General features: G+C 41.6%; 1 protein-coding gene across 3 annotated transcripts in view; it reads left to right on the forward strand.

Moving 5' to 3' along the window:
* Positions 1-23,422, forward strand: part of GALNT7 (polypeptide N-acetylgalactosaminyltransferase 7) — a 101,121-nt gene that overhangs the window by 58,543 nt on the left and 19,156 nt on the right. For all 3 annotated transcript variants that reach the window (XM_033061072.1, XM_033061070.1, XM_033061071.1), the window contains 2 exons: positions 1,705-2,159; positions 17,782-17,948. In XM_033061072.1, coding sequence (XP_032916963.1) covers positions 1,705-2,159; positions 17,782-17,948 — 622 coding nt within the window. The remainder of the gene's footprint in view (positions 1-1,704; positions 2,160-17,781; positions 17,949-23,422) is intronic.

The raw sequence follows: 23,422 nt of genomic DNA on the forward strand, positions 1-23,422 counted from the left end.
ATTGAACATGTGCATGAGTCAGCATTGTACGCTTGTTGCAGTAAAGGCAGAGTGCGTAATGGGTGGATGCCCTAGAAGGAACTTAGCTGTCTGGCACTCTGTGTGGTTTCTCCTCCCACACTGCCCAACACAGGAGAGATGTTCACATATGCAGAGGACCTAGCAAAGACCTGCTAGGGAAGCTGGGTTTGGCTGGAAAAAATCTAATTGCATATTTTCGCCCTAAAAAGGGAAGTTGCAGAGCAAATGGAAAGAAAATCTTCTGAGGGTTGCAGACTGAAAGGACAAGATGCAATGTGAGAAACTTCTACTGAGGTGTGAGTGAGAAAACCTTCCCTGGGTCAAGCAATTGGAGCAGGTTGTCCCAAGAACAAAGGGGTGTGACTGGACAAGCCTCTGAGAAACTCCATCTCACTGTGAACCTGCCTTCAGCAGGTTTGAATGGGTGACATCCTCCTAATCTCGAAATTTTGTTTGATTCTGAGACATTGCTAAAATGCGTGTTGTTTCCTGCAGATTTCTGAATGATCTAACATTTGTCCTGCTTACAAATAAACAAATTTAGCGGGGTATCTGAACCTTCAGCAACATTTCCCTGTCATACTCTTGGATACTAGTATTGGAAAAAGTTGTGACTGTGTGTTTTGGAGTGCTTTCATGGGTGGTGCTGTTGTGTTCTGGAGATTTCACACTCAGACACTTCAAAGCCTTTCTGCCTAGCGTCTTCCAAAATCACCAACCCTTGTTCCAGCCCCATAACCTCACTGATAACTGAAAATGTTGAGCAGTTTTCAAAATGCCAGCCTTTCTTCACAGTGAGAACTTCAAATCTCTTGGTGTGGAGAGAGGGAGGAGTGCAGTAAAATTGTTTTGAATTAGGCTGCAGGAGGTGCCAGTGGCAGTTCTCTTCAGCCCCAGCACTGCCTCCCCAGGCAGGTCTGCCTGTGTCCATGCAGCTGATCTCATTTCTGCCTGCTGTCCCCGATGCCATCAGTGTCACCCCCAGCTGCAAATAAGCTGTTGCAGCAGAGGGAGGAGCTTGGTGGGCGTGAGTTGGGGGGATGGGGAGGTGTGTGGAGGGCATGGATAATATGTGGCTTTCAGCTGCCGCAGGTGAGCGTCCCATTACTCACAGATACAGCACTCTTTCCCAGCTGAGGCTGTTTTCAGTCACCACTGAGAGCCTGCAGAGGTCTGAGCCATAGAAACCTCAGGAACACTCCTTGTCTGACAGTGGGACCAAGGATGCCATGATGTGGTCTGTGGCACTGTTTGCTTCCATGTCACCTTCTCCTTCATAAAACACTGTCAGTGCTCCTTGCACATCAGTTTGAACTACAGCTCAAACTATATTGAGATGAACATGTCCTGTGTAGGTATTTGGTCTTTGGGAATGCTTTGGGCATTCAGTCGTTTCCATCTCACCAAGGTAAGTGCAGACAACAGCTGGTGAAATTCTTCAGCAGTCAGTAGCTTTAATAAAAAGTGTTCATAGAGCCCCTCAACAGAGACTTCTCCATACTTGCTCAACATATATTTAGTACCAACTCTTAGTGCATTATGCTACTGGATGTAAATAAATAAAGGATTATCAATTTATATGGTCTACTGTTTCTCTGTGTGTGTATAGTGCATTATGCTACTGGATGTAAATAAAGGATTATCAATTTATATGGTCTACTGTTTCTCTGTGTGTGTATATAGGATGACAAAGAAGCTAACAGACTCCTGCCAAACAAAGGAGACCATGGATTAGGAAATGAGAAGTTCAAACCTGTGGTACCTTGGCCTCATGTTGAAGGTGTGGAAGTGGACTTGGAATCCATTCGAAGGAAAAATAAGGCCAAAAATGAACTAAATCATCATGGTGTTGATAACAAGCAGCAAAACATCATCCAGAGGCAGTATCTCACATTTAAACCTCAGGCATTTGTATACCCAGATCCTGTGTTACGACCTGGAGTCCTTGGCAATTTTGAACCCAAAGAGCCTGAGCCTCATGGTGTTGTTGGTGGCCCTGGAGAGGAAGCAAAGCCATATGTTTTGGGACCAGATTACAAAGAATCTGTTCAAGCCAGCATTAAAGAGTTCGGGTTTAATATGGTGGCAAGTGATATGATCTCACTAGATCGGAGCGTTAATGACTTGCGTCAAGAAGAGTAAGCAAATTTTCTGTTTCTTTTAGTTCTGTTTTTATGGGATTCAGTTATTTGCTTTCCCAGTTATTTGTTTTCCATATATCTGAATTGATTCTTAAAGTAATATTTATTAGGCCACTTAAGACTTCTTGTGCTGAAGGCATGAGTGCTGTACTATACCATGTTTCCCTATATTCTTCTTAATGCTGTTGCAATGATTCCTTCCATGAATACTTAAGCTGTAGTGATTTATCTCTGAAGTCGTGTGTTTTAGTGTCTAATTGCATGTATTTGCATGTTCTGTGTCTAGCCATAGTCTTCATTGCCATATCTTTTCTTGATCCATAACTTCTTAAGATTTGTCTTCAGGAAGAAGTGTCTTTACTAGACACATCCCTATGCTAGTTAGTTTATTCAGTTTTGATTTACCCTGGTGCCTTTAAAATGGAGCATAGAGAACAGAAACAAAGAAATACTGTTCTCTTTAAATAACACTGCCTAATTTTCTGCAGTAACGGAAGTATGGATCTGCCATAGCAATTATTGGAATAGTTTTCCAACAGTTTCTCACAGCATTTGCCCTAAAGAGGAAAGCAAGCTTAGAAAAAAACATTTATTTGCTGAAAGGGTGTCTAGTTTGTTTTTGAAAATTCTGGAAGGTTACTAACATTTGCCCAATAATTACTAGCAGGTTTACACAGTCTATTCTGACTTCTGATATATGTGGAAGCCAGTTTTGCTCTCAGGTTAACCTGCATTTTATATAATTTTGCTTATTAAATATCAGCTAGGAACAGGTTTCTGAGCAAGCTGATTTAATGGTAGGGTATTTTTTAGTCAGTGTTTTGGTTGGGGTTTTGTGGGCAGTGTATGAAGTTAGATACGATGTTAAGTACTTCACAGATTTCACTTCGTCCTTATCCCCAGCAATGGAGCTATGCTGATACTGGACTGGGTGCCAATCTCTGGGCTGTATGTTTCCAGCTGTGGTAAATAATCTGTTGGTGGTTCATTGACTGGTTACTGGGGCTCTGCTCTGGGCTTTTATGGTGGGTGTTTTTTTCATTTTGCAATGTAGGAGAGAACTGGCCAGCTGTGGGTCTGACTCATACCCATGCATGTGCAGCTGCTTGAATTTACTATGTGGTGTGCGCTCACTGAAAGCACATGAAGCACACAAATGCAGCATTTCATTCTTCGTGCTGTGTTCCTCAGGTGACTTACTAAAGGTTTCCACTTGCTGGCAGTCAGAGGAGAGGACCATGTCTGTCTGCTGTTGGTGGCAAGCAAGTGCCACCTGTCCTGGGGGTTCACTTTTTCTTTCTTTGCTGTGCTCATAAGTCACTCCTTCATACTAAAGAGATTTTTCTGAAAGGGAAGAAATGTTCTGGGTAACCTGTCTAGGTCAGCAGTTTCTTTTTAGGAGGTTATTCCCAAGACAATGGTGTTCTGCTGAAGCATTTCTTCACTCTGTAAGGACAGCAAAGCAGAGGTGGCAACGTGTCACATGCAGGTGGGACTGGGCTGCCTCTGCCCACGTGAGTTGCCATATCTTTGGCAGCAGAACTCAAGTACTACCTCCCCTTCATTTTTACTCAAGGTGAAGGGCGTCAGAGAGCATACAGTATCTCTCAGATAGTTCCACACCTGTAAGTGGAATTGAAGTATTTTTTGGCGTAATCTCAGAATTTGTCTTCTGTTCTGAAGGACATTAATAAATAGATATTCCCAAAAATTATAAAATACTTTGAGTAAGAGGAGGGACAGCCATGAGAAGATGAATTTTAGAAACTGTTTCCTTTGTGGAGGTCAAAACTAGCAGCTCAAATCAGTTAGGTATTTAATGGTTAATCTTCTAAGCAACCGAACAAAACAGCATAAAAAACAATACAAATAAAAGGTATCTTTCAGACAACATTACATCCCTTATTTTATGTACTGAATACTTGGGGTGCTTGCAATTGCCTAAGTAGGTTGCCTGTCTCCTGGGAACAGAAGAGAGGGGAAGCAGTGTGAGATTGGCTGATACTGCTATATGCTTTCAGGCTCCAACATGCTCACTTTCCTGCTCACTCCCCAATGGCAGAGAGAATGGCAGCACAAGGTAGCAGATTATCCATTGGATGCACCATTTATTTTCCTCCCATTGGTCTGTTTAAAAAGACATTTATGGCTGGTAAGGCTACTCAACATTCACTTTAATCCTATGAAAGAGCAATATAGAGCAACTTTTGTTGTTGTTGTTGTTGTTAATAGTATCTTGGCATTGCTAATTGAGGAGGATCTTTCTGGTAAAGTCTGAATTATTTGTTCTTAGATAGCTAGACCTCCCTTCTGCCCTCTCTTTCTTCAAGCATCAGAATTTTGAGGCGTTACCCTGTGCAGTCAGGTTTGTTCAGTGAAGTATGCCAAATGCTTTCCCAGGCTGTGCTAGCAGGAGTGAAACAGTGCTGCAAGAACTGTCTCTCTCAGCTTAAAAGCCATGTAGCCTCAGGGCTTGTCCCTGCTGGAGAGAGGAGAGGAAAGAAATGCCAGTAAAGGGAGATTCAATTCTGCTGTGTTTGGATTTGACTTTGTAGTCTGACATGTTGCCAGGATGATTTGCCAGCTACCTTTATTGATTCAGTAGGAACTTTGCTGGTGATTCTGTGCAGTCTCAGCTGCTGTAAAAAGCCTTAATTCTTGCTGTATCCCATAGAGAGGAATGACTCTGGATCATGTGTTGAAGTTTTTTGTCAGGTACATTAGAATATTTCTGTTTTGCCAGTATCACATACTCTTGGCTTATGGATTTTAACCAGTATATGTCAGTGTTGATGCCCAGCACTTGTGTTGACATACAGCAAGTCATAAGTTTGATTTAAAAAATCAAGAATGTATGGGGATGTGTAAAAGTCAGCATACAAAATTTAGAAGATGGCTCTTCTCACTGCAGTCTTTCAGGAGGGAAAGACTCTGCAAGAGGGCTAGGGGGAACATAAACTGGATTGTGGTAGAGAAATACCTGTTTGCATCCATATTTCTAACAGCAAAGAAGTGGAACTGGCCCTGCCTAAACCTATGTACAGTAGCTGGAAGAAATTTTTTTCTTTAAACTTGGTGATTTTTACCCTTTTTTGATCTATTTTTATCATCCTGATAGATGGCAGCCCCTTAAGAGCAGTCATTTATGTTTTAGACATTATCCTTTCTTCCTAGCAGACCTGCAATAAAATTGATCTTAGCCTTTGGGAAGAATTATATTAATTTAATTGCTCCCTGAATTCTAAATTTTTTTTGTATTCAAGAGTCTACACAGAGGTACAGCTGAAGTAAAAATAGGATACATTTTCTGGATTAGTTTGGATCCAAGGTAAATACACCATACTAAGGAAATAAAAAAGGGACCGAGGTTTGAGAGTGAGTGCTGTCAGGTAACAAGGAGGTGTCCTCTCAGAAAAAAAAAAAAAAAGTCAAGAGATAACTGTGGAGAATTGCTGCTAGGAATAACAAGAATTTAATTGTTTAACTAGTATAATGATCCACTTGCTCAGAGTATTTTAAAATAAAATTTAATTTTTAAAAATGCATCTGTACTGGGTCTGATCAGTGATTGTTTCTCTTCACAATTTTGGCTCTGGCCAAAAACATATGCTGATGAGAAAACATACAAGAATGGATAAGCATCATTTCTGGCAACCAGTGCACTGGGACACTGGAGCCAAAAATTGCAACAGGGTTGTCATGCTTCAGAGACCTCTTTCTGTGCACAGACTTGTCTTTTGAATGCGTTTATAGTCTTGAAATTAATTACATCCTGAGTCAGTGACTGCAGAATGTGGTGCTTGTTTAACCCCTTCTCCCAGATATAGATACTGTTATGTGCCTCTGTGACTCTGCTGCTCTGTGATGTGGGAATATCAGAGATAGCTCCATGAGGTGTCTATATAAATGTTTCATGTTCCATCCTTATTATTCCTCTATTTTATTTCCCTTTTCATTAACTCTGAACTAAAATTCTGAAAGACCTATCCACATTCGACTCCAAGATGTTTTTAACTTTTTGGTTTTTTCCCCAGTGGTAAGCAGGCTTTAGGATCTGTCACTGAGTACAAGCACTGACTGATCTAACACTCCATACACAATCATTTGCACTTGTACTGAGCTCTCCTGCTGGCTCATTTCCTTGATAGTGTTCTTGAATTTTTCTGCAGCTGTTTATAGTCATTTTAATTGCAGCTACCAAGAACTTTCCTATTGTTCAGGAATGACCTGGAAAAGGAGGTGGACTGCTTAGCTCCCAGCACAGTCGTTTATGCTGCCTAAGTCAAAACTTGCTTAAAATTTGGAATGAATGGACTTCAGCCTAAGAGATCTGCCATACTTTGATGAAAAACTGTGCCTGTAAAGAAACCAAAGAACCTCATCAAATGTTTTGGAAATATAGCCTCACTCATGTCCACATGATTTTTGATTTCTTCAAAAGATGATAATATTTTTTCTGTGGCATGACTTCATTTCCGCAAAAGTTGTGTCTGTGGTTACTGATTTTGTTATTTATTACTAGCTTCTGTTCAACACAGGAGTCAGACTTAGTGGTCTGCAATTCTTTAGAACCCCAGAACCCTGTGATAAAAAATGGTGTTGTGTGTTCCTCTATTTGATAACAAGACCAGAGTCAGCAGTGCACTACAATCAGTTGTCAGTTCATGTTGCATTGTTTAGGAAATACTGAGTTTATTTTTAAAAAAAGGCAGTGAGGCTATTCATGGCAGAAAATTCCAGTAGAAACAACCTATCATGCAGATTATCTGAAGATAGGACTATTTTGCAAGAAGTATCACTGTGTACTTGCCCTTATTTTTATTCTCTTCTAGGAGTTCAACAGAAATACATTTAGCTTTCCTGCTTCTGCAGTGATCTGTTTTCATTTTGATCATGTATCAGCCCAACAGACTTTGTGGCAGGCATCCTACTTCTGGTGTTTGAAAAAAATATTTCAATAGCAGCTTTCATACTTCAGCAAACTATTTCTCAAACTTGGGGTTTGAGGTTTTTTGTTTTGTTTTTTTTTTTTACTACTTGCATGCACTTAGCTTCAAGTAATGCTCGTTTCTGTTTCCCTCGTTTGGACACCACCCTGTGCATTTAAAGAATGTATGTCTTACTGCTAACATCATCTGGTTTCTAATCATGCTGTCTTTCCCTTCTTCACAGTTCCCCTTTTCAAAAGCAGGTGTCTCCTGCCTGTGTCTTCTGTCCTGTCAGGTGCTCTGATTCTTCCCTACACATCACAATTCTTCCATCCAGAGGTGCTGTCCCTGACTCACCTCTATGGTGGATATTCTTTCTCTTCTGCAGGCTGCCCCTAGACTCAGGGACTTGAGGGGTGTGACAGCAAACTTTGCAGGTAAACAGTCCAGCAAACCAGATGTTGAGTGTCTTGGTCTTTTATTTGTTCATTTACACAAAATTTAATCTCTTTTATCAGTAAACTCATGTTTTCTTTAGTCTATCTGTAGTCTACAAGTTCTGCTCGTTGCTCTTTCCATCTTATGGATTTCAACTCTGCAAAGCTTTGCCTTTAGTGCTCTCTTAATGGGCTCAGGCAATATTTCTGTACTCCTCCTAGGTAGCCAGTCCATGCCTCTACCTTTCCTACTCTACGTTCCGGAGTTCTTAGTGCAGCCATGCCTGTTTGCCATGCCTGTTTGACCTACTGCTTGTGGGAGTGGATGGCTCCTGTGTTTTGGGGAGCTTGTCCTCAAAGATGCCATTCCTGGGCCTTTTTTGACAGTTTTAGCACCCAAAACCATTAACTTCTTATGACAGATATAAGGAGACATGTAAATAATGCATGGAAGAGTCAAAAAGAGAAAGCTGTCTGATGGACAAAACCACAGATGTAGAGCTCTGAGGCTGGTTAGTGTATGGCTCACAGGAGCTACGCTTGGTTACACAACACCAAAGCAAGTGCAAGATGTTCCAAGGAATCTCTATTCAGTATTTCTAAAATATACTTATCTATGATGCATTAGTTGCAGTAGCCTCTTTTTATACTTGTAGCTCAGAAGCACTAAGAATCAATGTAGGTTTTCCTTTTTGAAGTATACTTTCACAGTAGAACACTCCAGTCCACACCTGCCATTTTCATTGCTATATCTTACTGGGTTTGAGACATGCTTATTGCACTTTTGAAGTGAAGAAGCATTCTCTTACGGTATATTTTGAGTGATGCAGTGTGAAACTCCTGGTTTCACCTATTAACAAACTTGCACTCCTGTAGAGCCCTTAAGCCAGGGATATTCTAGTGTTCATCAGATTTCATGCCGGGGTAATTAACTGTGTTGGCTGAAAGAAAGGATTAGAGCTCAACATGCTTTGCTCAGGCTTGATATGCTGTTGTTATCCAACCCATTGAAGACTTGCTTACAAATTATTCTTGCTGACCCAGAGGGTTTTAGTCTTATGACTTTATTTAAGCTAGATTTTTTTTGACAGCTTCTATTGATAAGTTTTGAAGGAATTTTATCAAATAGTTTGACTGGGAAAGGAAGCATCATTAATGTTTATGGCATGAGACAAATTAATCTCTTGCTGGATTTTTTTTTTCGGTATGACAATAAATAGCTGCTGTCTACTCATCAGAGTGAGCTAGAATTTCAGCTGCATCACCCACACACATCTGTCAGTATGATTGCGGCAGAATAAATATTTTTAAATGTTTTTTCCTTCTGTGGATTTCCTTTATAAAGACATTATTGCTATTGCAGGGCATAGCCCCTGGGCCATACAAATTTGTACTTGAATAATTGGATCTGTTGCCACAGGTCACCTTTGACTTCAAACAGAGCAACTGGCAATGAGCTTTTGTTGAAAAACCTGAAAAGGTAGCTCTTCCTTACTTGAGTACAATGTTATATGCATACAGAAATGTATTTTTGGACAACTGTTTTTGCAGCTCATTTATAGAACAAAAGGGAATGAGAATTGGCTTGTTTGTAAAAATTGCACATGTAGTTTTGAAGGGTGTTTGTTTTTTCAACTATTTTTGGTATAAACAATGGAGGGAATTCTTGCCAAGAATAAACTCCTAACTTTACTAAGAATACATACATACAGAGCTATGTGATAGTAAGGCAGAGCTGTTAGTAAAGGTACTTTTCCTATCATAGTTTGATGGTACCAGCTTGGATGCTTTTTATGGTCCAAATGCTATTAAAAATACTGAATTGTATAGAAAATTGTTAGTGCTAAACCAGAGTAAAAAAATCCCAAAATCTTTAGCTTTAACTAATTACTCAGGGTATGAAGTAAGCCATATGAGTCTTGGCTGCTCATTAGAAATGGACAGTCTTATTACTCTGGGCAAATAACATGAATTTAATATGTTCTCTTACAGTAAGTAGTTACTTGTGCAGTCAATCTTGTTGTAGCTAAGAAGATTGAATACAAAGGCTCTGGAGTGGAGCCTGCTTTCTTCAGGAGTGTGATTAGTTCCATAATTATAGCACTTTACAAATTACATATTTGATACTGTTACAAGAAAAAGGATTTCAGTAATTACTTTTGGTATCTATATCATTGGAAACTCAACATTAGGGACTTGGTTTCATTTCACATGTTACCTTGGGAAAATCCTTTATTCCAATGCCGCATAATACACTGGAACTGTTCTGTAACAAAGAAAACTACAGTAATTTCACAACCATAAGGCGCACCGGACTATAAAGGCACACCCGCCGGCAGTTGGCAAAATTCGCAACTTTGTAGATCAGATAAGGCGCACCGGACTATAGGGCGCACTTTTTTTTTGCAGCGAGGCTCCGCCCCCAGCTCCCTCCGCACGGTTGCTGGCCGGGCCCCGCCTCAACCCGGCAGTCATTGGCCCCCGGGCCCGCCTATACCTGGCAGGGGCGGTGCCGCGGGGCCCCAGGCCCGCCTGCATCCGGCAGGGCCGGGGCATGGCCGCCACCCCTCCGTGCTGCCTCTCCGGGGCCGAGCTATGGCCGCCGCCCCTCCGCGCTGCCTCTCCGGGGCTGGGCTATGGCCGCCGCCCCTCCGTGCTGCCTGCACGGGGCCGGTGGGTGCCTGTGGAGGGGCGGCGCCGCCTCCACGGGGCCAGGGGGTGCCTGTGGAGGGGCGGCTCCGCCTCCACGGGGCCGGTGGGTGCCTGTGGAGGGGCGGCTCCGCCTCCACGGGGCTGGAGGGTGCCTGTGGAGGGGCGGCTCTGCCTCCACGAGGCCCAGGCGTGTCTCTGTAGGGGCCGTGCCGCCTCCACGGGGCCAGGGGGTGCCTGTGGAGGGGCGGCTCCACCTCCACAGGGCCGGGGGCTGCTTGTGGAGGGGTCGTCCCGCTTGCACGGGGCCGGTGGGTGCCTGTGGAGGGGCGGCTCCACCTCCACGGGGCCGGGGGGTGCTTGTGGAGGGGCCGTCCCGCTTGCACGGGGCCGGGGGGTGCCTGTGGAGGGGCGGCTCCACCTCCACGGGGCCGGGGGGTGCTTGTGGAGGGGCCGTCCCGCTTGCACGGGGCCGGGGGGTGCCTGTGGAGGGGCGGCTCCACCTCCACGGGGCCGGGGGGTGCTTGTGGAGGGGCCGTCCCGCTTGCACGGGGCCGGTGGGTGCCTGTGTAGGGGCGGCTCCGCCTCCACGGTGGGTGGAGGGTGCCTGTGGAGGAGCGGCTCCACTTCCACGGGGCCGGGGGGTGCTTGTGGAGGGGCCATCCCGCTTGCACGGGGCCGGGGGGTGCCTGTGGAGGGGCGGCTCCACCTCCACGGGGCCGGGGGGTGCCTGTGGAGGGGCGGCTCCGCCTCCACGGGGCCGGTGGGTGCCTGTGGAGGGGCGGCTCCGCCTCCACGGGGCCGGGGGGTGCCTGTGGAGGGGCGGCTCCACCTCCACGGGGCCGGAGGGTGCTTCTAGAGGGGCCATCCCGCCTGCACGGGGCTGGGGCGTGCCTGTGTAGGGACGGCTCCGCCTCCACAGGGCCGGGGCGTGCCTCTGGAGGGGCGGCTCTGCCTGCACAGGCCCGGGGCGTGCCCACCCCTGCTCCGCCCCACCTCCACCTGGCAGCCATGGCCCTGCCGGCTCCCCCCGTGGCTCGCAGCTCGCACTTCCGGGTAGGCAATTTTTTTGAACTTTGTAGATCAGATAAGGCGCACCGGACTATAAGGCGCACTTCCGGGTTCCAGGGAAAATTTTAGTCAAAATGGTGCGCCTTATAGTCGTGAAATTACTGTAGTTTTATAATGTGCACATAAATTTTTGTGCATCTCAGTGAGTGCTGAAGCTGAGATTCAGGTGAATTATAGTGGTCACACTAAATCAGGAAAGCTAGCTCTCCACTGCAGACTATCAGCTACCTTACTGCTGGCAAGACTCCTGGAGGGGAAAAAAATAGTGTTTAAATTGTAATTAGGCATGCATTGTGAGAGCATCTCATGTAGTCAGGAAAGATTTAAATTCCAGGCATTCACCTTAAGGTGAAACCCAGCATTTTCTGTTAGCATTTCAGGTCCCAGTAATGAAAACTACAGAGAAAATGGATCCTTTGTCCCTTTAGTGTTGCAAATGTTAAGTTCTGAGGGAGAAATAATTCACCTAAAGAGTACCAAGAGGTTGACACAGGCACCAGGTGTGTTACCTGTGGCTGGATTTACTTACCTTTCTGTATGTCATCTGAAATGAGATGACCAAGCTCTGAACATGACCTCTTACTCAACAAAAACATATATATATAGATATTTAAATTCTGGCTTAAACCTTGACTTCAATGGAAGGGCAGAGAAGAGTGTGAGTGATTTCCTGCAGCTATTCGTGTAACCCTCCAGGTGCCAACCTGGCAGCTTAGAAATTCTGGGGCACATGGAGGAATCATCGTATCAAATGAGTCATAATCTGAATGTGTAACTAAAAATGAAATGCACTTCTTATGCTCTGTCTTGTTCCTATTAGCCAGACTGTACTGTGCTAAAGCATTCAAATAAATGTGCATGATAACAAGATATAATGCAGTCCAGATGAGCATGGGTAGGAAATTCAAGGTTCAATATCTGATGAGCGAGGCATGGTGGAAATACAGTATTTCTGTGGGACCGAGCTCACTGCCTCAAGCTTCTTTCTACCTATTATATTAGGCAAAGCCTGTAAAAATTTGATAAATCCAAAATTAGGCACAGCCTCCCTGCGATACCCACAGTGTGTCACCGGACTGCAGAAGGCTTCAAGAACTGTGAGTCTTCTTCCCTTCAAACCAAAACAGGAAAGCAGAGGGCTTTTGCTCCGTCTCCCTGTATGGGAGTTTCTCCTTCCCTAAGGAAAAGATTTTGTTTTAGCCACCTAGGTACCCCAGCTTTCCTACTCTATGGTGTTTATTGGTTCAAATTTTTCAGTGTTGGATAAATGATAGTATGGGCAAGAATTGTGTAATTAGAAAAATTGCAAAGGTTATTCCTTTCATTCTCTTGTTATCCCTAATATTTGGTTTCTATGCAAACCTTGCCCTGGATTTGGTTTGTGGTGCTTTCAGAGGTACAGTAGATATATAGCTTTTGCTTCCAAGGGCACTAATAATAAAATGTAGTCACATAGCTTGGCAAGTTACTTCAGGAATGGAAATGAGCAAGGCTTGTAGCTATTTTTAAAATAGCAAATGCTGTTTCATCATAGGTTTAAGCTGTTTGGTAATGTGTAATAGAAGTTTTGCTGTCTGCTGAAGGGAAAAAAATTATTCAGCTGGTCAGTCTGTCCTTCTTGGGTTGTCTGTTTGCTTCTCTTCCAGAAACCCTGTTTTGTAAGTCCACTACTGTAATCTCATTTTGATGTTGCTGGTGCACAAAAATGCCCTGCAAGACTTCACAGGTAACAAATCCACTATTAGCATTAGATGTACCAAGTTGTATCCTAACAAAGAAATTCCCAGTACTGTGATCCATTTCTGTCTATTCTGTCTACTCTAGACTTAGCAATGATCCCTCTGACTCTCAGGTGTTAAGCAGCTTGTCTCAGCTATGACCTTGGTAATGTCAACCATACAGATGAGCAAACATTTGAAGATGTTTTGTGAAAAAATTACCATCCATCTTCCTAGGGGTTAGATTCAGTTCACTGCAGTAGTCATAATAAATTGGTGTTCTAAAATAACAAGGACCCCTGAATTCAGTATTAAAAATATGTACACAGCATGCTGTCAGCTAGATGTCTGTCTCCTTGTAAGATAAGAACAAGGAGACTTAATAGAAAAGGAAACTAGAAATGAAAACAGATCTCCTAACTTGTTTTTGGGATTTGCTTGTGCTGAACTCTTCTAAAGAGTTGAGAAAATGCGTGCACTATAAAGCAGTTATACTAGGTGATAACACAACTATGAATTTCATACCACTTTAAACGTGAAATAAAGTTTAAAATGCAATTTAAAATTGTGAACAGTTCTATATTAATGGAGAAGAGAAATTCAATTTTTTTATGTTGGTTAGGATTTCAGGATAAATAATAAATTGAGACCTTGAGCTTTGTACTGATTCAGGTCCCTCGTCTTGCAATAGCTAATCGGCTTTTTAGGAGCTTCTTTGGCTACTGGAGTGATTACACAAATGTGATGGCAGCTGCCTGCCCTCTTGGAGGAATCTGTGCTGGTATATTTTGGTCTTAGCACACAAGTACAGTGCTTTAAAATCCACTGATGTGTCCTGATGTACCAATGTGTCCCTGGTATGTGCAGGTGCAAGTCAGAGGAAAATAGTATGAGGATGGAGAGTCGTGATATACACAGTCATGGTATTTCTTACTTCTTCTGAAGCTTAGGTGCTGATATGCTGGCAAAGTCAGGGGTTCAGCATGGCAGGAGAAACACTTCTGTTGGCTCAAGATCTTAAATTGCCCTCTAGGTATCTATCTGATGAGGCTCATCCGTAAATTGCTGTCGAGGTGCTCTCCTTTTTCAGCTGTTGCATTTTGTTTGGTGGTTGGGTTCCTCTTCCAGGAAAAGCAGACTCCACTTCTGGCTTTTTTTCAGCCTGAGGAAATTTGATTCTATAACTGCATCTTTGGTGGTAGCTAACAGGGAGTCTTTATAGGCATCCCAGCCTTGGACCATGTACCCACAATCACCACTGTGGGCCACCAGGACATCCTAAGAGCAAGCCAATGAATACAGTGCAGAGCTGTAAGATCACAAGTTTCCCCAAGCCAAGGAGCACTCCAGGCAAGATGCTCAGCTTCTTGTGCAGACAGTCTCCTGTAAAAGCACTCCTCTCTGCTGTGGCTGGTGCACAGCTTTGTGATTGAGGGATAAGGGACCTTGTTGTGGCACAGCCTCCAGCAGAGCTGTTCCCTCCAAGGGTGGAGAGGGAGTAGAACTAATTCACATCCTAAGTATGCAAGCTAATAGACAGAAAAAACATTACTCACTCAATTAGATCACAACTGTGCCTTCTGAAGGGTTTCATCTTGCTTCAGTGATGAGTCAGTCCTGTTTTTCCCCAGTAGCACCAGTACTGATTGTGGAATGGAAAGTTTTTATTCATGGACTGATCTGAAGGTGTTGTTTCCTTTCACCCATGAAATCCCCAAGGAAAGGGAGCATAAACAGAGCAGCTCTTCCCTGCAGCACTGCCCGGGGAAGGTGTTGCCAGCCCTTCGTAAATCTGTGCACGCTTGTTCCTCTTTCCCCATGCAATAACTCTTTACAGGGCTCGGGAAAAGTGATGTGAAATGTCTAGAGACAAGCCTGGCTTAAGGATGCTGCATTGTCATTCCTGCATATCTGCTGCAATGTACCATCTCTCAGCTCTATCAATAAGAATTTAAAATACCTTTCTTAAGTGATTTTGTTTACCAACTTGGCGCATAGTGTATTGCCACAGCTGGCCTGCAGGCTACACCTGAAAGGACACTGTGCTAGAATGTGGGCAGGGGGTGAAGCACCCAGGGGATGAAGGTAGAGGCTGAAACATTTAAATCCTCTTTGTCACAGACCCTTCTGTACTGTGAATATGTGCCAGTGTGTTTTCAACAGTTTGCAGCTTTTGCCTAAGCTGCAAGGTATTCATATCTACCTTACCCTGTCTTTTAAAAACGTAGAGCATTCCTGGAAATTCAGGCACATTTTTTGCCTTTTTTTTGGTGCCTAAAATCTACAGGAAAACCCGTACTGTAAAATCCAGCTTCAAACATAAGGAAAGTGCGTTTATCTTTTCTTGGTGTGTGGTTTGCCAACCACTGGATGTCAGTGCTGCTCCACTGAGGAAAAGCTCCACTGAGGAAAGCTTTCCCTGCTTCCTTCCCTGTAGATGTGAAGCCAATGAGAGCTGAGGCTACTGGCTTTTGTCACCCAAATATCTGAGCAACATTCACATTTATTGAAAAAAAAAAAACCTGCCACAGAGATTAAAACATGTATTAATTGCACATATCTAAAACAACTACTATATTTCAAACCTCTAATTCTCAATTCAAGATGAGAAAAAAGACTGTGCACAGAAGTTACTGCAGTCTGTCGGAGTTTATGGGCTTAATGAGTCGGTCTGTGGGCTGTCTAATAAGTGAAATAAAGTGTCTGGAAAAAGCTGGAAGCATGATCTTACTAGAGATATTAGTGTAGTGCAACACTGCTTGCAAATGGCACATTTAGCAGCACCCGATTTGAGGAGATTTAAGTTGACTGTGTAGCAAAAAGTCTGTCTAGACCTCTGGATTTATGTTTCAAAAATGTATTAAATACAGATCAAAAAATGCTTATAAGTTGTTGGTAGATGTATTGTTCAATTCAGACTTTTGTAATAGGTTTGACTTTTTTAAATTATGCAAAGTGACTTACTCTCCTTCATTCTTATGCTCTTCAGAATTTGGTTCCTAAATATGACTAACCTATATACTGCAGGAAGTGGGAGAAATAAGCGACCAAAAGATTTGAGTTCTTTTTCAAGGTTTTTTTGTTTTTGTCCTTGAAGGCAGTCTGAAACGTTGTAGATGTCCCTCTCTTTGTATTCAGAAATAAGCAAAAAGATTTCCTAGCAATGCAGGTCAGGAACACAGTGCAAGCTGCATCAGCTCCTGCCTTCTCCTTTGAGACAAAAGGTGCTGTTCTGCTGCCTTTTACACAGAGCTCTTGAATGGCATTCAGCTGGTGTGCTGGTTTGTTTGAAAGTGTAACGCCCTGTTTTCCACATTTAACGTAACCATATCACCAAAATTAGTACTGGGAATATATGGGTGAAGCAACACCATTCTGTTATAAATCTGTTATTAAACATATTAAATCTTCCTTCTACGCAGCCTACTTGACACACCTAGGTAGGGTGTTCATTTTATCTCTGCAGATGGCTGAGTATGTTGTTGACAGCGTAAACGCTTGTGCTACAAATGAAGGTACTGCAATCTGTAATCAGTGGGAATCTTTGAGAGGGATCTGTGGAAGGAAGGCATTCATGGCCTGAACCTTTTAAACAGCCAGTCTGGTATTTTTTTGGTAACTATGATTAGCTGCAGCTACTTCAGGCATAAAAACTATGGAGCTGAGGGGTTTTAGTTAGTAATTTGTAGTTTTGGAGATTGTGCTGTTTCAGAGGTTGTTTACAGCATGCCTAGGAAGCTAAATGCCTTATTAGATAAAATCTTGCTAGCATCTGTTTTGATTCTGTAATTTTCTTCTCCCACGGGAACAAAATTAATGGTATATTTCTAGCAATGTCTTTTCTTTTCCGTGAAGTGAGAAGTGTGTATTGGGAAATTAGATGCATCCTTCATTAGAGAAACTCTTTAAATACCTATGGATCTGTTAGGTGAGTTCTTTCCATGTTTAACTGAATGTAGTTTCAAAAACTCTAGTGCTCTCTGATGGTTGAGGTAATTCTTTTCAAAAGCAGCAATGTTTCTGTGCACATAAACTTTTTGTTGTATAAAGACAACTATAACTAGGGAAGTTTGTGCATCTGTAAGTTTAGAAGTTTTTATTTGTCACTAATAATTTCTTCATACGAGAGCTGTCTTTGAAAAGTCAGAATCTTCCTAGTAGAGATTTCATTTGCTGAAAAATGAAAAACTGAAGGATTTTTCCCATTGGAATCAAAAGTGCTCTGTCTTTATGTTTGGTGATAGGAGCTATATTATTATAGTTGGAAAAGGGGCTAGTGATCAGGTAGGGAAACTTCCAGTTTAGGAAATACTTGGACTGGTTGTATGGGGATTGTGAATAGTCTCACTTAGGGATGCAATTAGGGAAATTACAATTTCAAATTAAATCCATTGTTGATAAATGTGATTTAGAGGTATTGGAAAGTGGGGAAGGTATTGGAAATATTCACATTGCTTGTTTCTAATTCATCTCTAGCCGCTCAGAAAAAAAGACCTGAGTTGTCTGCACTATTTTTGTTTGGTTTTTTATCTCTCTCTCTTTTCTTATATTTATTTTTTTCTCCATATGCCATATCTTTCAAGGGAGGAGCCCCCTGAAATTGCACCAGGTCTGAAACTTGTGCTTGACAGTCTACTTTTCTTGATATTTTTATTTGTATCTGCATCTGTGATGCACTTAAGCTGCATTACCTTCTATATCCTGTCTCTTAAATCTGAAGGGTAGCTGTCAAGGAAGATTCCATTTGCACAAGGATGCTGTTAAGCAGTTCTGTAAATCACAGTGTGAAAACTAACAAAAGCAACTCTTTTCGTAGGTGCAAATACTGGCATTATGACGACAACCTGCTCACCTCCAGCGTTGTCATCGTCTTCCATAATGAAGGGTGGTCCACACTCATGAGGACAGTCCACAGTGTCATCAAGAGAACACCAAGAAAATACTTGGCAGAAATTGTTCTGATTGATGATTTTAGCAACAAAGGTACATTTGGAATACAACACACTCCTTGTAGAAAAGAAATTTTTTTTATTTTCCTGAAATAGTTTTCTTTTGATTTATTGTCTGCCATGGTTTGAGTTGACTATGAGAGAAAAAATTGCTTCTTCACGGTCCTTTGAGTTCTCTACCACAGTTTTTGAATAGTATGCAGAAGAAAGGTGGGATAGCTAATATCTTTCTTAGCTCTTGTGGAAACAAGTAGGTTGAAGAGTCTCAAGGGGTTAAGCCTGTTAGGAGTAACAAGCTTCCTTTATTGCATATAGGAATAAAGAGTTCTATTTTTTTAAATAGATATAATAAAAATCTACCTAGGCTATAAAATTATTCTAATTAATTTTCAATATCATTTTCGTTTCTAACATCCTTTTTTAATTAAACATCACTTTAAGCTGGTTATTATTTCTTATTGAAGGGGGAAGCTTTTAAGAATTTAAATATGTTTTAATTTCTGCCTTTCTTTGAGTCTTGCGTACCAGCATAAGTCCAGAGATTTTCTTCTTCCTTTGTAATGAACATTCTGGTCTTGGTATATAGTCAGAATGCATGTACTTGTACTTGTCAGATAAATGTAAGCATGCATTGTTAGGTTTTTTTTTCCTTTGGTGGTGTCGTCAGTGTTAATGCAATACAAGGCTGAATGCAGAGAGGAACTAAAAGTGGTCTCCTAGAGATATAAGGTGATTGAGACAGAGGAAAACACACTGTTTTTAAACTTTAAACAAATTTCAAAGTAGTGCATCAAAACTGCGCGTTCTGCAAGATTTTGTTGCAGCATGTTTCTTGAATAGATGTTGACAGAGAAAAAGACAAAAATAAAAACATAAATTTGGCTGTGTGAGATGACAGTCTCTTCTAGCCAATGTTGATGATGGTTTTGAGCAAATGCAAGTTTGGTGAGCGGCACAGGATACACTCATCTTTGTTTTCATAATAGCTGCATTGTGTAGTGGCATAGAAAACAGATGGCTGTTCTGAAACTCTCCTTTCTATTAAGTGGTCTGGGCTTCTCCCAGTTCCAGTCTTATGGTAGTTGTTTTCTATGGGTGTGTTCACTACAAATTTTAAAAATTAACTCATCTCATAGTTGAGGTAGCCTTTTTTGAATATAAGCCAGTATTAAAAATAGTTGTTGTGTGTTATTTTTTGCATCATACCTGTAGATAAGTAGGTATCATTTTCTGTTTGGTATAACAGGAGAGGGCAAGTTACCTATATTATAAACTTGACTACATTTGGCTTAGTCTAATAAAGATACTGAATGCTAAGTTATAGTCTTCTGTATCCTTTAACAGCTGTTGAGAATTTGGCTTAGATATACATACATGCTATAAACCAAAAATATCTTCTCTCCTAAGGGATATCATTTTAATAATTCAGTCAGCAGACACATGCTGTGTTTTTTCTTTTCTGCTAGGATCATAGCTTTCCTTCAGAGCTGTTCAAGGACTGACTTAGCTGTATAAAGTAACTGTGACACTGATTGTGTCTAGAATACTTACCAGACTTTTTACTAATGATAGGTCTCAATATTTGGGTTTCACATGACTTGTAGCTGACTCTATGCCATGTATATGTAGTTCATGGAATGAGTTTGTCTGGCGTAACAACTTGTACTGTTTTTCCAATACGTAACATTTGTTAAACAAAAGCAGTATTTTAAAAGATTTTTGTTAAATGCAGAACTTTTTTTGCTTTCTGCTCATAAATTAATGGCTAGCAGACACAGTGAGCCTGAGATCCAGCAGATCCTTCACTCTATATTTCTCACACTTTAATTTCCCAGATAACTTTCTTAAATCAGAAAATTCAGTAAAGAAAGATCAAGGTGCAGTTTTCTCAGGTATGGGTGACTGATAAGACAAACATGGACTGGAATTACTCTAAACACCTTGCTACAGTTGCACTAGTTTACTATAATAATTCTTCAAATTACTTTAGGCTATTACTTGGTAAATATAATTAACTTAATTTCATTAATTTAAATTATATTCTAGATTAAAAATGGCCAAGAGAGCAGAATCTTGCTCTACTTCTTTCTCCCTGGCGAGAAGGATGACCTAGCATGGACTCCAAAGTGTGCCAAGCTGTCTGAAGAGCTCTCCAGTTGTTAGGAGAGCTGCAAAACACAAACACTCTTAATCACAGCAGAGCTGCTGGTAGCTTTTTTCTTTTTCAGCCCGAAGAAAAGTCATGCTGACAGCCCAGATACAAGATTTTCTTCTTCCCCACCTACATTTAGGCTGAACACTTCATGTCTGCCTTTCCACCCAGCAGAGCACCTTATGCTCTTGGAGCCTGGTGGAGTGACACATGCTGGACTGGGGAGATGTTTGCTCGTGTTCAGTATGACTGTCCTTATTTCTTAGCTGCCATCCTGTAGAGTGATATGAAATTAAAATGGAGCACAGCAGTTGCAAACACTTCTAAAGGCTGGCTCCTAAAAGCCCCTTATGAGAAATCTTCTTTCATCAGAAGGGAGTTACAACTACATAGAAGCTTATACGTTATATCTTACAGGGAGGAACAGTTGCAGTGCTTGGAAAATGTCTTTTTATTATAATTCCTAGTATAAAGTCGATTGAGAGCAGTACTTTTGCTGAATGACAGTCTCTTAATCTCTCTGGTAAACAGCAGGCTTTTGCTATGGAGAACTGTGCAGAGATATGTGCTGATTTCTACTCTGGCGTTTTTTTGTCAGAGCACAAAGAGAACAGTAACAAGAAGATTGCCAAGCTAATTGAATGATTCTATCTCCATTTTCTATGGAGACCTCTGTATTAATTCATGCTAGAGTCCAAGAAATGTTGCAGCAATTTCTACTGCAGTGTCAACGAGGCCAGGCTGTTACACATGGGGGTTTCACACACACACCACCCCCTCACCAGTTTTTCTTCTGTTCTCAATAGAAGCAGTTTATTCTTCTGTGAATGCTAGCTGTGTGAAGGAAACAGCTGTTCTGGAAGGGCAATGAGAATTCATAAAACTGTATTTTCTAAAACTTCCTACAATTACAGTTGTGTGTTTAGGTCTCCAGTACTTGCTATGTATTTGGGCACCAGCTTGCTTGTTTTCTGAAGCATTCAGAAGTTCTGGAACTGCTTTTGTAGGCTGTGCACCTGTAAAGGGTGGCTGTGAGGTAAAAAATACCAGTGTTCCTAGCAGCATTTACAGGCTTTGTCTACCTTTTATGTTTACTTATGTGTTCTTTATTGTTACCTGTACTTCCAACTGATGCAGCATCCCATGAGATAACCAAAGGGGAAGTAATGAGCACAGGCAGGCAGCACAGGTTATTTTTTATTAACCTGTGTAATGGTGCTTGCCATGGAGAAATTGAAGCAGTAATCAGTGCTTGTGTTGGAGCTGAGAGCCCCACCTTTAACAGTATTAAAGTGCAGGGTGCTTGCAGGCAGGAGGCAGCTGCTCTAGGAAGCACTCCTGATATCATTTTTCTAGTTCTCAGACTGCTGTCCATGAGTTGGAGGGGTAAAAAACAGCTGCTTTCCTCCTTCTCCCCCTTTGTAATCCGCAGTGCCCAAGATCCTTTGGAGAAACCATGTGTTTTTAAAAGACACTGATTCATGGTCTAATCATGCACTTAGACAGGAGAGAGGAACTCAAACAGGGGAGGGCCAGATTGGTGATTATAATATTTTGTAAGGTAAAATACACATTTTTGAACAAAAACCAGATTGCTGTAAGGCTGTTGAGAGATGTCATAAATACATATTCTACATGAATAAAATTTAATGCTGGCCAGACAATATTTTTGACTGTAAAAATACCAGGATTTTTTACACTACTGTCATGCAGGCTTTGTAGAATGGGAAGGAGGAAAAGGTTCAGCTTTCCTGTGGGAAATAGCACTTGCTGCTAACCCTGGCATGATTTCAGCTAATAGACTGTGAAGTCCTGAGCCTTGTACTGTAGAAAAGCTTTACACAATCAATATGACAGGTTTTTACAGCTCCCTGTGAGCCTTACATAGTTGAACATTTGATAAGTAAAACATTTGGCCTCATAGGCAGGAGAGCTGGAAATAACTTCAGGTTTTAAATCTGTAAAACATTCCTGACAGTCCTTCTGTAACACATACTTGGAATCTGCAGTATAAATAATGGTGTGGTATAAAGATTCTCTTAGTACCACTTCAGTATGACCTCAAAACTCTGTTGATTTTATCCTATAAAAATTTATATCACAGCTATCAAATCATATATTCTCTATTTATTACAAGGCATGTTCTTCTATACAGGATATGTGATGAATTTGTTCTTTTTCTAGTTTGACATTTGTGTATCCTTGAAGTTTTCCTAATGCACAAGGATTTCTAAAGAAATTTTAAATGTGCGTGGGAAGGAGAATATATAAAACTTGGTTGAGAAAACTTTTTCCTTTGTAAAGGTGGAAAGGAAGGATAATAAGAGTATCAAAAGATAGTGATTTCAAAAGATTGTTCTTTGGTAGAATTGCTGAATTTTGAATATTGGAAATGTCGTTTCCAAGAAACACCATTTCCTTTTCAATTACATGTAGCTTCTGTTCAAACTTTTTTTTTTTAATACTGCTGACAAGAATATAAAACATACCCAAACATAAGTTGCAGAAGTTTCCAGACTTCTTTCATTTTCATTCAGGTTGCAGAAAATGTTTCTGCTGAAGTAGCCTGATGGCATGTTGCTGCTGAAAGGGACATCCTCCTGCTTCCACCTGTGCATGTCTCCCCTCCTGTTAGTTTAGCACTGGCATGGCATCTATCAGCCCCTCAGAGCTGCTGCAAAGCAAACCAGTGCATGGATGCCTCTGCTGTAGGTTAGGTGGCTTATTTTGGTTCCTGACTGAGAGAAACTGAAGTTGTAGGCAATTCTTTTGAGCTTTTGAGTACAAAAATGTATTTTAAACAAGCACCAATAGCTAAGTCAGCACAGCCACAAACAGCAGGTGCCTGATTACAAGCCTTTCTGCCCTTGTGAGTTTTCTCAAAAGAGTCATCTGGGCAAAAATGTTAAGCAACATTAGGATCCTTTTCTCAAATTGTGTGGTAGGAATGTGGTTTCCAGAGAAGTTTGGCCAAGACAAATACAGATCTGCTAATACACATCTGAAACCATTGAAGCATAGCTCATCTTGATTCTTGTGTGGTCACTCGTCCTTTTCTGATAGAAGTCCGTTTGGCTAAAGGTTTGTTTTCTCCTCAGTATGACCACTTCTGGCCCTCCAGTTATTCTCATTAATTTCATTAGAAGACTATAGTAAGACCTCCACAAGAGGGAACAGGTCTTCATGAAGGAGGGCAATAATTTGAGCATGGTGAGATTCTGCCTCGGGTTTCTAGATTATTAATAGACTGACAGAAAATTTTGTGAGGCAGAAAGTGAGTGAAGGGAAATGTTTAACTGAAAAGTGGTGCCTTCAGCTGTACATGTGACATATCTGATGAGTAAAGACTGTGTGCT

This window comes from Catharus ustulatus, chromosome 5 (assembly GCF_009819885.2).
Source record: "Catharus ustulatus isolate bCatUst1 chromosome 5, bCatUst1.pri.v2, whole genome shotgun sequence".
Classification (NCBI taxonomy): domain Eukaryota; kingdom Metazoa; phylum Chordata; class Aves; order Passeriformes; family Turdidae; genus Catharus; species Catharus ustulatus.